Source organism: Python bivittatus, unplaced genomic scaffold (genome assembly GCF_059951505.1).
Source record: "Python bivittatus isolate LINGU-HERP-01145 unplaced genomic scaffold, Pbiv_v1 ctg000220_np1212, whole genome shotgun sequence".
In the NCBI taxonomy this organism is placed as follows: Eukaryota; Metazoa; Chordata; class Lepidosauria; order Squamata; family Pythonidae; genus Python; species Python bivittatus.
Window position 1 is genome coordinate 8,588,955 of NW_028277048.1, and position 17,738 is coordinate 8,606,692.

Genomic DNA, 17,738 nt, shown 5'->3' on the forward strand with positions numbered 1-17,738 from the left:
GTTTAATAACCTAATGGAGTAGATACATTAGACTGCTATATTGAGACTATGCCAGTCAAGGTGATTCATTTGCATTTATTCTCAGCTATGTCAGCAAAGGCAGGAAACAGATTTAGTTTTCAGTAGGGATGTCAGAAAAATATGTTAGATTTTTTCTCAAGTGACATGGCAGAAAAGAGCACATAATTCACAGTCTACTCATGTGTCTCAATATTTATCAGCTCAAAAATTGTGAATAAAAATGTGTAGATAGGGACAGACATTTAAAAATGAAATTTTTCTTTAAAAAATTATTCACACTATCACAGAATGAACTAATTGGGAAATATATATTATATGCTGACCAGAAATAGATGGTTTTATAAATTCCATCTCAATTTTGTTCCATAGTGTCCCTGTTTATTTTTTCACATGTTAGCCCCTGAAGGATTACTTTTAATGTTTGGAGAAAGAAATGAAAATGCTACACTTCAGAATACTGCAGGCCTCTACTCTGACAGTGGGTGGTGCAGCTTCCAATGGAGGTAATCTTAGGGAATGCAATGTGACTTTTGCCTCTACAAGGCTTCTTGCAGTAGACAAGCCATATACCCATGAAAACATCCCTAGAGTAATGATGACAGGGAACTAGCTTGGAGATCTATCTTTAGATGCTGAAATTGTGAGCTTTTATTTACCACAATTTGGAATACTGCTTTACAATGGTAATATATTCATTTCTTATGCGCTGATTTGTCGATTATATGTTGTCACTAAGCTTTTGTGAAACCAAATGTTGTAGGCTGTCCTGCAACAACATGAAAGTTACTGGAAGGAAAACAGCGAACAAGCTAGAACTGTAAATTATCTGTTTAAGCACTGAAATATTCATTCTGATTCTTCCTTAGGATTCTGTCCAAACAATTGTCATTTCCCCCCCCCCCCAAAAAAAAAGTCAAGCAAAGGAGTTTGACATTGTGACTGTTTGGGGAAATTTGTATTATTTCCCCAGTTTTTTTATGCCTTTTGTGCAATCAGTATGGGATCTTAAAAGATTTGTTGCCCTTGAACTGGTTATATGATCGTGGCATGAATTATCAAAGTGGAGCAGAAAAAAACATAAATAACGGAGTTGGGGAATAAATGAAAACTCTAATGAGGTCTAAAATAGGCACATTACATCCTCCAAAACCAACCCTCATCAAACACTTGTGATATAGTCCCAATAATTTTGTGGGCTTTGTGGCATAATTTCCTGTTGCTTATGACATTTTAGTTCATCCTAAAGGGACCACATTGCTATTCGTTTTTGGAATTTCTATTAAGATGTCTAGATTAAATCCAAGTAGGCTCCTGTTCTGTATTGTTAGGAGATGAGTAGCTTTACTTTTTTTTTTTAATCATTTATTTATTTATATATTTATGCAATTTCTATAGTTGCCCATCTCAATTCAAGTGACTCTGGATGGTGAACAATTTCAATAATTAAAAGCATTAAAACAATTACTAGCCCCTGCCAGCCAACATTCCTTGACTGACAGGATCCTCAGCACCCCCAATCTACTAGACCAAATTGGACAGGTAGAAACTATTGGGAGAAGACAGTCCCTTAGGTAACCCGGTTCCAAGCCATTCAGGGCTTTAAAGGTGACAACCAGCCACATACCTGGCACCATTTACTACTTGTGCAGCTGCATTTTGCACCAGTTGAGGCTTCTGAATACTCTTCAAGGGCAGCCCCATGTAGAGCATGTTGCAGTAATCCAAATGGAAGTTAACAAGGGCATGGGTGACTATGAGGAGGGCCTCTCGGTCCAGGAATGGGCGCAACTGGCACACAACCCGAAGGTGTACAAAGGCCCTCTTAGCCAGAGCTGCCACCTGCTCTTCAAACAGGAGTCATGAGTCCAAGAGGACCCCCAGATTGCGCACTAGGTTTGTCTGGAGCAGTGCTACCCCATCCAGTACCAATGATGGAAAAACCTTGTCCCCAGGAGGACCAAATATCCAAAGCCACTCCATCTTGCTTGGATTGAGTTGGAGCCCATTGTGCCCCAGCCAGGCCCCTCCAGCCTCCAGACACTGGGATAGGACATCCATAGCATCACTCAACTGGCCTCGGGTGGAGATATATAACTGGGTATCATTTGCATATTGATGGTACCTCACCCCACACAGTCAGATCACCTCACCCAGTGGCTTCATGTAGACGTTAAATAGGAGAAAGAATGGAGCCCTGAGCCACCCTACATAATAGAGGCTGTGGGATGGATCTCTCACCCCCATTAACACCAACTGAAATTGACCCTGGAGGAAAGGAAAGCCGGGACAGCACAGTGCTGCCTACCCTCAACTATCAAAGCCAATTCAGAAGGATACCATGATTGATGGTATCAAATGCCACTGAGAGGTCAAGAGGAGCAAGGATGGATGCACTACCCCCATCCCACTCCCACCAGAGGTCACCCAAGAGTGCGATCAATGCCGTTTCAGTTCCAAACCCCGGCCTGAACCCTGACTGAAAGGGGTCCAGATAATCCACTTCATCCAGAGTCCTCTGCAACTGCCATGTTACCACTGTCTCCACCACCTTCCCTAAAAAGGGGAGGTCAGAAACTGGACGAAAACTGTCCAGGTTGGTTGGGAGAAGCGATGCCCCTTGAGGAGGGGGTGCACTACCGCCGCCTTAAGAGCCAGTGGAACCACCCCCTCAAAGAGAAATTAATCAGCACCCAGACCCAATCATGCATCCCCTCCCACGCAGCTTTAACAAGCCAGGAGGGGCATGGATCTAACATACAGGTGGCTGAGGTAGCAGCTGTGAGGGCCCTGTCCACTTCCTTAGGCTCCCCCCAGATAACCAAACCAGATGAAGCCCCTGTAACCTCCACCGGATCTGCCCCAAGGCTGGGTTCCAACGTAGAGCGAATGCGAGTGATTTTATCCACTAGATGTCTGGCAAATTCCTCGTAGTGATCCCATAGGTGAACTTCAGTATTATTCCCTCCTAGGAGGGACTGAGTCACCCAGAATAGGGTTGCTGGATGACTACCTGCAGACACAATAGGGATGGAGAAATAATTACGTTTTGCTGCCCTTACCACCATGAGGTAAGCCCTAATAGCGGCTCTAGCTCGTGTTCAGTTGTCTTCGCTCCTTGTCTTCCACCAGCAGCGCTCTAGGTGTCTCTTAGCCCTTTTTAGCTTCCTCAATTCTTCCGTATACCATGAAGAACTGCGAGAGCCATAGATGTGGAGAGGCCACTCAGGCATGATCAGGTTCAAAGCTGCAGCAGCTCTATCATTCCAAGCAGCCACCAACACTTCGATCGAACTGAGTAGCAGACTTTCTGGAACAACCCCAAGTTCCCTGTGGAACCCAACTGGTATTCCAATAGCCCATTTGGTATTGGGGGCCAAAAGCATACAGTTGTAGGTTATTCAGGTTAATATCTATATGCTCGCCAACTTTCCATGGTTTTTCTCATGTTTCTTAGCATTGCATATATTAGTCTGAATTAATTGAGAATCCTTGTTTACCACTGAAAGAGCAGGGAACAGAAACATACCAGAATTCTGACTTCTTAACAGAAAAAAACCCAGAGTTCCAGGTCTGTGTATCATGATTTAAAAAGCATGGATAGAATTGTCTGGGTTTTGTTAGCTGTGGCATTGGCAGCAGAAACTAAGTGAGATTGATTGAACATCATGCACTGGCATGTTGCTGATTCCCAGGTGAACCAGAAATCTTGCTTATCATTGTGTGCAAACAAGGCCAATGTTTTGGCCTCATAAAATGAGCAGCACGTTATGGTTAAAATAGGTAATTAGTTTTATTTATTTTTTTAGAAAAGCAGTTATCTGATTATTCAGAACATTGTTATAAAAGAAAAACCACATTAGTGACTAGATTAATTAAAGGTCTTTTTCTTTTTACATTATTCTGTAATGGGTTTAAAACATACATGAATTGACTGAGACTAGATTAATAGAGTATTATCAAGAACTCTGTGTAAGAAAGACTTGTTTATTCTATTCTGTATCTGCAATGCTATTGTGTCATAATGAAGAAGCTATAACTATAAAAGGTAATGGATATGTAAAATTTTACTCAAATGTTGGATTATGTGCATCATCTGTGTCCTTCAATGTCTCTATTATGTCTTCATTGCCCCTGTTTATTTTATTGTTGTAGGGAATTGAAGTATTTGCCTTTCTGTCTTATACTAACCTAGCTATCAGCTCACCTGTGTGCCATTTAGGTGACTGTTTATTTTGGCTTAATAAAGGGTAAGTGATTATATTGCAAATCAGGTGATCTGCAAAAAGGAAACAGGGAAACTGAGCTAGTCACGGAAATTGGCTTCATTGGTAGGTGAAAAGCATTTAACTCAAAACAGTTCTTTGTGTTCTAAAGCTATTGGGAAGTTTTGAATTTACAGTTGTAGTTGCAAAAAATGACTGACACTAGGATGTCATATAAAGCATTACAAATTTCTGTGGGGAAAGTCTGATACAGTTTTATTCTTAACCTTGCAGCAGAAGGCTTTGATAAGTGGGCTGTTTTAGTTCATGCAAAGATCAAGCTGAAGCAACTGAGAAGTGGACTCTCAAGCAGTTTAACCACAAACTATTTCAGAATTTAAAAGTAATAGCCGTAATATTGAATTGCACCAGGGAAGTAACCAGCAACCTATGCTGGCATTTGATTAAAATTTGGTTTCAGCATCTGGATAAGCCTTTGTAAGACTAATTGGGATATATAGACCAAGAATCAGTTTCAGAAATGGGGATGTTATTTTACAAACAATTTATTTTAATCAGTAGTTATTAATTTAGGGTGGGGTTTCTTGTCTCATTTGGAGCATGAAGTTTGTTTGCCCTTATCCAACTGATCACTGACTTCAGACACTAATACTTACAAATGCGAAATCACATCAAGTGTTTTGTGTTTATAGTTTGGCTATAAACTAACTCAATGCATTTTTAATTTCTATACCATTTTTTGGGCTCATCTCCTGAGACCCAAACAGGACAACCCATCACCACACAGATTCTAGTGGCCAGCTTCTTTGTAAGCATCTCTGTTCTTCCAAGCCATTGTGGGGAGAGTGGGAAACTACAGATACTGGAAAAGATATATAAATACCTACAGATTTCAGCAGAACATTTTAAGGGAAAGCAGTGTCAATTGATATACAGAGGCTGAGGGAAATTCACTGCTCCTCTCGTCTGACTTCAGGAAGGTATTTATAATGGCAACATCATATGAGGACATGAGAATCAGGACCACAAAAAAGAAGCAGAAGCAGAAGGAGAGATATGCTCTAGAAGCAAGGATCTTGGCTTCTCATGCCAAAGAACTTGTCTTCTAATCACCTTGAAAAATCTCAGTGTAGAACTTCAGCTCTTGTTTATATAGATGAAAGATAAAACTACTTGGGTCATGTTCCTTGTTTGTTTTGATGAAAACAGGTTTGACTCTTTTCTTAATTTTGCAGCACAAAGAAAGGGGGTTGGGTGTAAAGAAACAATTCTTGATTGATGTGCATGTGGTGGCTTTCCCACCAGAGGATGCTGTCTTTGTAAGATTACCATTGCGGGATTGAGGCCTAAAATACAATTGTCTGTGAACATTTGGGGTTGGGTGAAACCTCCATGTTATTTTGCACAAATTCTTTAACTATTTGCATATATCTGTCTCCAGTACAGTATGTTTTTTTTTTTTTTATCTGCACTCAGTCGTTACCGACTCTGCAGTGACTGCTTTTGGACGAGTCCTTTGCAGTTTTCAAGGCAAGGTGTTTCGGAAGTGGTTTGCCAGTGCCTCCTTCCTAGAGCAGAGCCCAGCTGGCGAGCGCAGGAGGCAGGGTTTCCATTGCTTCGCGCCTTTTTCGGGCGAGCGCAGCTTCCGTGCTACCGGCAACTGCTCCCGACTCATTTTGCAAGGCGCTGCCAGCATTTTTCCTCCCACCAGAGTGGGAGTCCCCATTTATCTACTCACGTAAGTTTTCGAACTGTTGGGTTGACAGGAACTGGGGGAGGAAGCAGGAGCTCACTCTGCTACGCGAAGGCTGGGCTCGAACCGCTGAAGTGTCGACCATTTTTGGCCGGCAACTTTCAGCGTCATTAAGCCGCTGCGCCACCGCGTCCCCTACAGTATGTGCAAGAATAGAAAAAAATAGTGCATTGGAGCTGGGAAACTAATTTTTGATGCTCTGCTTACATTTAATGATAAACCAATTTTTTTCCAGTTATTCTTATTTTCTGTAAACAGCATGCTGGTACGTGTAGCTCATTAACTCCACCATTATGTGAGCAAATGAAACAAACAGAAATAATTGTCAGTTACAAACAAGCCAGGGTTCTCTTTCAGGAATAAATCAATGCTGCTTGTTGGTTCATAATCCTAGTTAATTTGTGAGCAACAATCCAAGATTCTTGGCTTCAGTTTCACACAAAATTCTGCTTTTTTTTTTCTTGTGCAATGGGAAGAACAAAGCAAGATTCAACAAATACACTAACAAACTGCTGATTCTCTGTAAACTATGATAGTTTTGGCTTATTGTTACAGTATAAGCAAGTATTTCCATATGCAGCTTCATTCTACTCAGTTGCATTCCTTATTTTTTACTTCATTTCTAGATAGAACGTCCTGTTTTAGTGAAGTGCATTTGAAGACTATTAAATTATCTCCCCCTCCCCCACCAATGCCCTTATCTTCAGACCATTTATAATTGGCTCTTTGAAAATGTCCTCATAGTTGTGGTTTTCACACCATTTGTTTTCTCAATTAAACTTAATATTTGAACAGTAGTGCCAAGAACTGTTACCCAGAACAGAACACATTACTGCAGGTGAGGTTTTGTTAGCACTAGTGGAAATTGTGGTCCTGTGATTTACACAGCTTAAGAGCTGTTGGTCTTCTGAGCATTACCACTGAGGTTTGATTTATGATCAGCTGTAGAACTTGCCTAATCAGAAGCTGTGCCAATAGTTAGCAAATTGTATGTTAAAAGTACTGGAAATGTTCAAGCATGAATTAACCTGCGTGACTTGGGGAATTGTGTTAGGTGGAGTCAAGTATGCTGCTAGTTCAATTTGCATCAAACAGTTGTTAATACAGAGAAATATGGTGTTTCATTTATGAACTTTATCCAAACTCATTAATGTCAGTAAAAAATAAATAGGCTGCAGCATAGGCTAGTATAATTCGCCTTTTTGCTTTGTGTGGCCTATGATTGAGTGTATTTGTATGTGTGTCTAAAATGTATTAGTAGTTAATTTGGGGTACAGCACGGCTCAATCTGTTTCAAGTTCTTGCATCACTGGTGTTTGGTTGTTTAAGCCAATAGCATTAGAACAATTTTTCTATATCTATTAGATTTCAGCCTGTCAGAACCCCATTCTTCCAGTTATTCCCCAGCTTAATTACAATAAGCTGTACCACCAGTGGGGACATCTTAGCCTTTCTACTCAGGGCTTCTCTTTTAAGCTCACCCCTAGGAAAACAGTTGTGCATCTGGTGGACAATTTGGTTAGAAATTCCTTTCTAAAACCAATAAACTCCATGTGTGTGAAGAGCATTTATAAGCTTCAGCTGGTGCAGAATGTGGTGGTGCAGGTAGTTAAGGTAGTTTTTGGCACATGTGATACCACTGCTTCACAAGCTGGATTGGCTATCAGTATGCTTCCATGTGCGATTCAAGGAGATGGTAGTCATCTTCGCGGCTTGGGGTTGAGTTACTTAAGGGACTGTCTCTCACCATTTTTCTATGTTTGTCTCATCCGGTCTAGCAGGAGAGTCATGGTTCATGTCCCATCTGTTAGGGAGTGGGTGGGGCCCAGGAGGAGAACCTTTGTTGTTTTAGTACCTGCCTTCTGGAATACCATCCCTCCAGAGGTCAGATTGCTTCTGCCAGGACTTGAAGACTTGGTTCTGTGCTCGGGCCTGGGACCCTGGGTGTGTGGTGGAGCCCATTTCCTGGTTTTGATGACTGATGCTTTTGTAATTTTCTCTTGGCTGCTATGTTTTTTGTATGTGGTTTTATTATTTTTAATATTGTTAGCCACCCAGAGTCATGTATTTGAGATGGGTGGCCATATAAATGTAATAAATAAATAAATTATTGCTTGAAAAAGGTGGAGGAGCTCAATTATAGCATCAAAGACGTGGCCAGATGCTAACTGTGGAACAAATTACAAACTGCTCATGTGCAAGTTCCAAGTTAAACTTAGGAAGAAAGCCAATCAGTTTCCATGATATGATCTTGAACATATACCCACCATTTTCAAGGAGAACATCAGGAATTGCCTTGAAGTCTTCAACCTCATTGATAAAAAAATGAGAGGAACTGTGGAATGAACTTAAAGAAATTGTTAAAGATGAATATGAAAAAAGATTGCCAAAGATTAAGAAACAGAAGAAAGCAAACTGGATGTCAAAACAAGCTGTGGAAATTGCCAGAAAGAGAAGATAACCCAAAGCCAAGAAAGACAAAAATCTCAGGAAGGAACTTAAGAGTTTCAGAGAGCTGTTAGAAAAGACAAAAAGCAGTCTTGCAATATTTGTAAAGACATTAAAGATGGAATTATTATTATTTGGTGCCTTTGAGTCAGTTTTTGACTCCTGGCGACTGCCTGGACAAGTCCCTGTAGTTTTCTTGGCAAGGTTTTGGAAGGGGTTTGCTATTGCCTGCTCCCTAGGGCTGAGAGAGAGTGACTGGCCCAGAGTCACCAACTGGCTTTATGCCTAAGACAGGACTAGAACTCACAGTCTCCCTGTTTCTAGCCTGATGCCTTAACCACTACACCAAACTGGCTCTCTAAAGATGGAAACAGACATGGAAAAAGAAGGAAAGTCTTTCAAAAGATCTCTGAACTCAGAAGAAGGTTCCAACCTCAAATTGGTATGCTAAAAGACGCCAGTGGATAGATAGTAACCAATTAAAAGGAGATCAAACGAAGATGGAAGTGTATGCTGAAATATACTACTGTAGAGATGTCAGCATCCAAGATATTTATTTACCAAGATATTCTCTATTTACAAGAACCTCTAGTACTAGAAAATGAAGTTAGATCAGGGCTCTGGTCATTACCAAGACAGAAGGCTAAAGGAACAGAAATATGACAAGCAACAGCAGAGGAATCAGTAAAGGTTCTAACCAAGCTGTGCCAGCAAATCTGGAGAATGATGCAGTGGCCAACAGATTGGAAGAGGCCAATTTACACTCCAAAGCCCAAAAAAGGAGACTTAACAGAGGGTGCAAACTATCCTACAATACCCTTAATTTCACATGCAAGCAAAATAATGCATAGGATTATCCATCTCTAACAGTTTAATGTTAGAGCCTTACATGGAAAAAGAGATATCAGATGTCCAAGCTGGCTTTAGAAAAGGCCAAGGAACACAAGACATTATTGCTGATGCACGCTGGGTAATTGAGGAAGCTAAAGAGTACCAAAAAGAAGTCAGTATATGCTTCATTGATTATAGAAAGCCCTTCAATTGTATTGATCCTGTCAAGCTGTGGAATGTGCTTAGTAAAATGGGAATCTCAGAACATCTCATTGCCTTATGAAAAATTTATATACAGGTCAGGAAGCCACAGTACAGGCAGAATATGATGAGGTGACATTGACAAAGTTTTTTGGGAAAATAAAAGCTTGTTTCCCTCTATTTAGGTTTCTCAGAATGGGGTCAATTTATCAGATGCTTTATGAAGTACTTTTGTATATCAAAACTAGGGGGAAGGGGCTTGTCACAAATAAGAGGCCAACAAGCTCTGATGTTCCTTAAGATATCAAAGAGATAGTCAGGGTGGGTTGTAAACCAAGGCATCTGTCCCTTTGATTATTGCTAATTTCCTTTTTGTATACATTTTCTGGTTTTGTGAATAACTGTGTTGCCAAATCTATGCTGTGCATTAATACAGAGGCATTAGAGTCTTAACTTAAATTCGCTCAGCTGCAATCCTGTAAATTTGCTTTGGGTCACATTTAACTCCTGGTGATTTCATGGACACATCCATGCTGTTTTCTTGGCAACAGTACAGAGGTTATTTCCCACTGCATTCTTTTGGGTTCTTTTTACAATGTTCCAGTCTAATCTACAGCTGTGGAATTCAGGGGTGATCTTCCATCCAAGTATTATCTAGGCTGCAATCTAACCAAGTTAGCTTCCAAGCCCAGGCAGTGGTACCCAGGTGCTGCCATAAACTGACAAATAGCTGTAACTAGACAACCTTGTGGCCCATTGGGTCATCCTTTCAAAGAAAGGTAGTGCAGTCTGATGTGACCAGAATGAACATTAAATTTTAGGCTGACCATATTTTTTTTACCCCAGTGCTGGACAGTCCCATGATCATCTAAGAAGAATATATATCATAAAAAGAAAAATAATTGTAGTGGCAAACAAGCTTCAATAAGTCAATATTTACTTACCTAAACAGATAAGCAGAATGACCATGGGCAGGCAAAAAAGCAGTAGGAGTGGGAGCAACTTCTGACTTCCAGCCGGCTTCCCCATTGATTTTACGTGCGGGAAACTAGTAGGGAGCATTGGTAATCATGATCAGGTGACTGCAGGGACAGTGCAACAGCCACACCTTTGCAAATAAAACTGGTGTGAACATCATGGAAATTTCAATTTCACAGGAGTAATGGGTCCTGGATTTTTTATGAATTCTTTAAGTTAGTGGATTTTAGGTACCTTGATTCAAAAATTGTTGTGGTATAATGCACAGTTTGGGCTAACTTAAGGGTACAAGCAGATAAACAGAATAAGAGTTTTAGTAGTATATAGATACATTCTGTGATGCTATATTTATAAAAGTGGATTCTGTTCATTTTTCAAAAAATAATACATCTTGCCATACCTATTTTCTATGACAGAATATTTGGTTGGGATTTAAGGCATTTTAAATGTTTCAGTAATAGAAAAACTGAAATAACTTACCCATGTATAACTTTTATTTCAGAACTTGTATCTGTATTGTTTATTTTGTTGTTTAAATCAACAGTGGTTGAATCCATTGTTGATTCACTTGTTTTACAGAGCATATAGACAGATCAGCGGAAGCCAAATAGTGTGTTCAGAACAAAATATTTGCTGTGAATATAACCTTCATGCCAGTCTCAGATGCACAATCCATTTTGCTATAAGTGAGAGATTGCTCTTTGTCAGGTACACTGTGTTAAATACCCCAGCCTCTCCTTAGAAAAGTTTGGTCATCTAAAAATAAAATGTAAAACTTGCAGAAGGCAAGCTGCAGAAAGAGGCTGGGCAAGGAACAGGTTGCCATCTCTCCAATTGCCTTTTATGAATGAGTAGAATCTCCAAGAAGCTGGAGAAATCTGGGTAACTGATGCAGAGGAACATCTGCCTCAGGAAATGTTCTGTTGTTGTAGTAATAGGCAACATGTATAGCCAGGAATTAGCACAAGTTCCTTATTCTGTGTGTTGTGCTGGGTTAAATCTCAAGTTGTTTATTTCTCTGTACAAGATATGGAATTGGATATAATTTCAGCCTTTATTTATAATCCAGGCTATGCTCAGGAAGGTTTTTTTAAGAAGCTTTCTGTGGTCTGTAATAATTTCAAACCTCTCCAATAGCTTTTCAGAAATTCTGGCAGAAAGCATTTAATTTGTAGGAGACCATTGCCACCACCTAGTCTGTCCAGAATACTGTATTTTCTTTACAGTATTTTTATTTTTAATTAACTTGCAGGCTGCTGTATACTGTGATCTGGGCAGCTCTCTAATTTTTATTTTTCCATATTGTCTGTATTTTAATATTTAAAGTTTTTTAAGTTTTAAAAGGTTTTTAAAATATTTTATATTTTTTAAAAAATAAAGTTTGATTTAATTTATCTCCTGTGGGACTGGTTTACTTCCCAAATGCCAGGTGGGGACAGATTGGTGATAAATCATCTAATAACCACAGCTTCATGCTACATAGCCAGAAGATGGCACTAATGACATTATTTCAATTTCTCTATTTGATTTCTTGACCTCCATAAAGGTAGCATGGAGTGGGAGAGCTCTATCTTTCACATTCCCTGGAGGAAGGAGGTGGGTGCCAGATGAGGTGGTGCACCATGGTGTCAGCAGCATTAAAGTAGGAAGACCCAGAGGATTGTTGAAAGATGAGGTTTAGGACCTCCAGTCTTTTATCCTGTGGGACTCGGCAATTTGCTACAGCATTAAAGGGATTTCTTTTGATCTGTAGATTTATAAGCATGTAAGCCTTTGTTTTATTTCAACCATTATTGAAGATAGCCCAGTGCTTCTGTTAGATGCAATCAGATTTGCAAATGTGTTTGTCATGATGCTGGAATCTCTCTTAGAACTGGAGCTACCTGATTTCTAGAAGGATTGGTGGCTAACTTTGACCCTTGACTCTTTGGGTATAGGAAGGGAACCCATGGTGAAGACAGTCAGTCTCTGTTTCCCATAGTTGAAACAAAGAGATGAACGGGGAAGAGGAAATGTGTTAGGCAAACGCACTGGAATGCATGTGCTAGCTATAACATGAGGAAACTAAAACGGTTCAGTGAGTGTCATTGCTGCTTCTGAAATTCCATAATTGCTAAAGGTTTTAGAGGACATTAGATTAAATTGATATTAATGTCTGTTTTTTATAATAATTTTTATTGAAGTTTAAAAATACAAAGATAAAAAACTAATAAAATTAAGAAAAATTAAAAATAAATAAAAAGTCCAATGAGAGAGAAAAAAAGGGGGGGAAGTACAAAGAAAGAAAAAAAATATATAGAAAGAAATGACTTTCCCCTTCATCAAGATAAGTACAATTTTAGTAACTCATCACTTTCTCTAACATTTCAACCAAAAATCTCTTCATCTCATATCTAATATTTTATTTATTAGCAAATAATAAAGCCTCATCATTCAAACTTAATCAGCAAAAGTCCATTAAGAGTTACCGGAAATAACAATATATATATACAGTGGAACCTCGGTTTACGAACTTAATTCGTTCCGTGACTCTGGTCGCACCCCGAATTGGTCGCAACCCGAAGGAAATTTCCCCATAAGGTTCAATGTAATTACCGTTAATCTGTTCTGGCGTGGAGGACAGGGAGGCGGCTATTGCTTGGAGGGAGAGTCCCCCTCCCTACGACCACGTGTCGGGTGGAAAATGGCCGCAGACCACGTGTCAGGGGTGGAAAAATGGCCACAGACCATGTGTCAGGGGCAGAAAAATGGTCGCGAACCACATCTCAGGGCCGGAAAAATGGCCGCGGACCACGTGTCGGGCGGAAGAATGGCTGCGGACCATGTGTCAGGGGCGGAAAATGGCCGTGGACCACGTGTCAGGGGTGGAAAAATGGCCGCGGACCCTGTTCATACCCCGAGGCGGAGTTCGCAAATCGAGGTAAATTTTTGCAGCTGGAGCTGGTCGTAACCCGAAAAGTTCGTTAACATAGGCGTTCGTAACCCGAGGTTCCACTGTATTAGCCTTAAACAAGTAAATAAATGTCATATTCCTTTCCTTTCCTTTATTCAGCAACTTATCATTTTCTCTAAAAGTACAACAAAAAAATTCTCTTCTTCCCATATCTTATATCTATAAACAAATCTTTAAAGTCTCATCATTCAAAGCTAATCAAGAAAAATTTCATTAAGAGCTACCAGAAACAACAACATATTGAAAGTCCAAAATAAGAAAGTTGTTCAAGTCACTCTTCTGAGTTGAAATCCACACATCCAAGTCACTCTTCTGATTTATTGTGTGTCCCTTTTAGCTATTAAGTAACCAGCCGGTTTCATTTGTAAGTCCTGTGTAACATCTTTGTCAATATCATTCTTATATCCTGTAATTTTTAAATCCATATCCAAAACAGCCTGATTCTCAGTTGTATCCTCTTCTATCTCCTCTTTTACACCCATTTTTATAGTAGCAGAGAATCTTAAGAGAAAGTTCTGAGTACATTGTTGCCAAATATCCTTGAAACCTGCAAATATTAGCAATCCACTGCTATCTATCTATCTATCTATCTATCTATCTATCTATCTATCTATCTATCTATCTATCTATCTATCTATCTATCTATGTGAGGAGGAGCCATCAGCCACCTCCTCTTCATGGATGACATCAAGCTGTATGCTAAGAGTGAATGAGACATTGACTCACTGATCCACCTGACAAGGATCTACAGTAAGGACATTGGGATGTCATTCGGATTGGAGTAGTGTGGCCGGATGATAGTAAAGAGAGGGAAGGTAGTTAAAACCGATGGGGTGGAACTACCAGTGGGCCACATAGGCATAGAGACCAGCTACAAGTGCCATGCACAGTCACATGGGAACCACAATGAAGAGGCAAGGAAGACAGCAACATCCAAGTACCACCGAAGGATAAGACAGGTCCTGAAGAGCCAGTTCAGTGGAAAGAACAAGAGCCACGCCATCAACACGTACGCCCTGCCAGTCATCAGATACCCTGCTGGTATAGTGAGCTGGCCAAAGGAGGATATGGAGACTGCTGATGTGAAGACCCAAAAGCTCCTCACAATGTACGGAGGTTTCCACCCGAAGTCCAACACCCAGAGATTGTACGCCAGCCACAAAGAAGGCAGGTAGGATCTGATGAGTGTCAAAGCCACTGTCCTGGATGAAAACCACAGCATCCACGAGTACATCAGTAAGATGGCACCCAAAGATGAGTTGCTGAGAGAATGCCTGAGGCAGCAGCAGACACGGGAGGAAGTTCAAGTGGAGGAATTACCATGGCAAGACAAGCCCCTGCATGGGATGTACCACTGACAGATAGCTGAGGTGGCTGACATTGGGAAATCCTATCAGTGGCTGGAAAAGGCTGGACTACAAGACAGCACTGAGGCACTAATCATAGCAGCACAAGAACAGCCACGAAGCACCAGATCCATAGAAGCAGGGGTTTACCACACTAGACAGGACCCAAGATGCAGTTGTGCAAAGAGGCCTCAGAGACAGTCCAATACATAGTGGCAGGGTGTAAGATGCAGGCAGGAACAGCATATACTGAACGGCACAACCAAGTAGCTGGCATTGTGTACAGGAACATCTGCATAGTGTATGGGCTAGACCCTCCCAAGTCCAGAAGGGAGATTCCACAGAAGGTTGTGGAGAATAACAGGGCTAAGATCCTGTAGGACTTCCAGATCCAGATGGACAGGTTGGTACTGGCCAATCAACCAGACATTGTGGTAGTAGACAAGAACCAGAAGATAGCAGTGGTGATAGATAAATCAGTTCCAAGTGACAGCAACATCAGGAAGAAGGAGTATGAGAAGCTGGAGAAGTACCAGGGCCTGAAGGAAGAACTAGAGAGGATGTGGAAAGTAAAGGCCAAAGTGGTCCCAGTGGTGGTAGGAGCACTCAGGGCTGTGACTCCTAAATTGCTAATATCTGTTATTTGCAGGTTTGGGGGGTAGGGGACAAAAGAAAAGGAAGAAAACTTTTGAGTGATTTAGTAAATTGCTTTGTGTATGTTACAGTTTTTTAGACCTTTCTTTCCTTTTCTCTCCTTTTTCCTTTTAAATGTTAATTTAAGTGTCACAGCTGTGTATATACTTGTGTTTTGTTGATTTGTTTGATATGTCACTAGTATTTGGCCTTCTTCAGTCTGTGTTTAAAACAGAACAGCAAGGTCTATATATACCTGGTTTCTAAATGCTGCCATAAAATTGATTAAATATTAGTAGTGGTAGCATTGTCATTTGCAGATGACCAAATGATTCTGTGTACTTGTTCTGATAATTTTAGGACAGGAAGCTGACCAAAGCAGAACAACAGAGGTTTAAAGAAGAAGCTGAAATGCTCAAGGGGCTACAACACCCCAACATTGTCCGATTTTATGATTCATGGGAATCAACGGTTAAAGGAAAGAAGTGTATTGTATTGGTAACTGAGCTGATGACATCTGGAACACTGAAAACGTATGTATTTCCTGATTTTCTCATTCACGGAATAAATATTTTCAGAAATTTCATATAAGATTTTTTTGAATGAATGTCCACAATTGCTAGTAGTGTTTTGGGCACTTACTATATTGTTGTTTAATTATTAGTTAGCCAACTCGGTATCTACAGTATGCAGCAGACTTTACAATTAAGTCATTTTATGATACTTCTAAAATATATGAAAGTATCCAGCTGGTTATATGAATTGTAGTTGCTTGCTAACTAGTTTGTATAAAATCTGTTTCATGGAAGTACATGAGGTACATGAGTTAAGTAGTGTTAAGTTTAAATACGAGGTGGTCAATTATCATTTACAATAAATCATAATACTTATTAGGTATATCACTATTTTAAGCCTACCTTATATGGTGGATGGAATAAATAAAACAGTACCAGAATATGATAAGGTATGTGAGCTAACACAACCATTTTATGACTGGTTTAGTTAGCAAGGGTGGAGGGATAGATGGGAGGACTAGGGAAAAGCAAAGAAGTCACTTGAACAGTGTTTCATTGCAGTGTTGAAGATGAAATAAAATTTTTAAATGCTTCAGTGTTTCTAGAATTACTGGTTTCAAGCCGATTGGTGTCTTTACATTTTATTTATTTTTTTATTTGCTGTGTGATGCTTATATTCCAATGCATCTAAATGATTTATAGTGATTTAAATGGATTGGTTATAGTGAAGAAAGGATGAAGATGTGTTAGGATGATTTTATTGCAGATGCAAAAGCCCCATTAAGTAAGTAGAAATTCTTTACAAAAGAGTGCTATAGATTAGATGAAATTTATGCCATATAAATTTTGTCTTCTGTTTCTTGATTTTTCTTCCTCTTACCCAAGCATTGGTAAAAAATGAATTGATAACTTCCTGGATATAAGAAAATGTTCAGTAACAAGCAAGGTAGATAAGAAATATTAAAATGTCAAATACTTTCATTTCTGCGTTTGGTTTATTCAGAACTGCTACTAGTGCTATTTCAATTTACAGGATTTCTTTGTGAGGAAGATATGTTTATAATGACTGTAGAAGGATTGTCATGATCAAGTTTTAAGCGGTTTACTGGGTCTTTCTTATGAACTGCCATAGCTCATTGACAAGTTCTTGTATTAAATGGATACATCAATTAGCCTGTTTCTGACATCTGTAAAACTGAATGAATTGGGATTCAATTTATACTGCCAGAGTTTTAGGGAAAATTTTTTGTAATAAGGTATTTGTTTGCACTTTCTCTCAATTTAATAATGCTAACTTGGAATACTATTCAGGACTATGAGGTTCCTGAGATAGGAGAGTATAACATTTTATGGAACCTCTGAAGATTATTATGGTTCAGGGAATCTTGACTAACTTTACTATGTCTGCATGAATTTGATGCATAAATGCTTTTTGGCCTTCTGCAATCATACTGATTCCTTTACAGGTATTTAAAGCGTTTCAAACTCATGAAGCCAAAGGTTTTAAGGAGCTGGTGCCGACAGATTTTAAAAGGGCTACATTTTCTGCACACAAGGACTCCTCCTATCATCCACCGTGATTTGAAATGTGACAACATCTTCATCACAGGACCCACTGGTTCAGTGAAGATTGGGGACTTGGGACTTGCCACCTTAATGCGCACTTCATTTGCTAAGAGTGTTATTGGTGAATATAAATGTGTTTGGTATTTTTGTTGGGCAGCTGCTTGTGGCATGTCTCTTTGTCAACTATAAAGACAGGAATCCACAGTGCCATATAAGGCAAAGTTAGTGCTTTGGTGAAAACAGTTCAGAATGAATTATTCTCAAGGCTGG

At 39.7% G+C, this 17,738-nt stretch overlaps 1 protein-coding gene across 9 annotated transcripts in view; it reads left to right on the forward strand.

Moving 5' to 3' along the window:
• Positions 1-17,738, forward strand: part of WNK3 (WNK lysine deficient protein kinase 3) — a 107,860-nt gene that overhangs the window by 25,385 nt on the left and 64,737 nt on the right. For all 9 annotated transcript variants that reach the window (XR_015795640.1, XM_088137796.1, XM_088137795.1 and 6 more), the window contains 2 exons: positions 15,748-15,920; positions 17,369-17,589. Coding sequence is in view for 8 of the 9 variants with exons in the window: in XM_088137796.1 (XP_087993922.1) it covers positions 15,748-15,920; positions 17,369-17,589 (394 nt within the window). In the remaining variant the exon portion in view is untranslated. The remainder of the gene's footprint in view (positions 1-15,747; positions 15,921-17,368; positions 17,590-17,738) is intronic.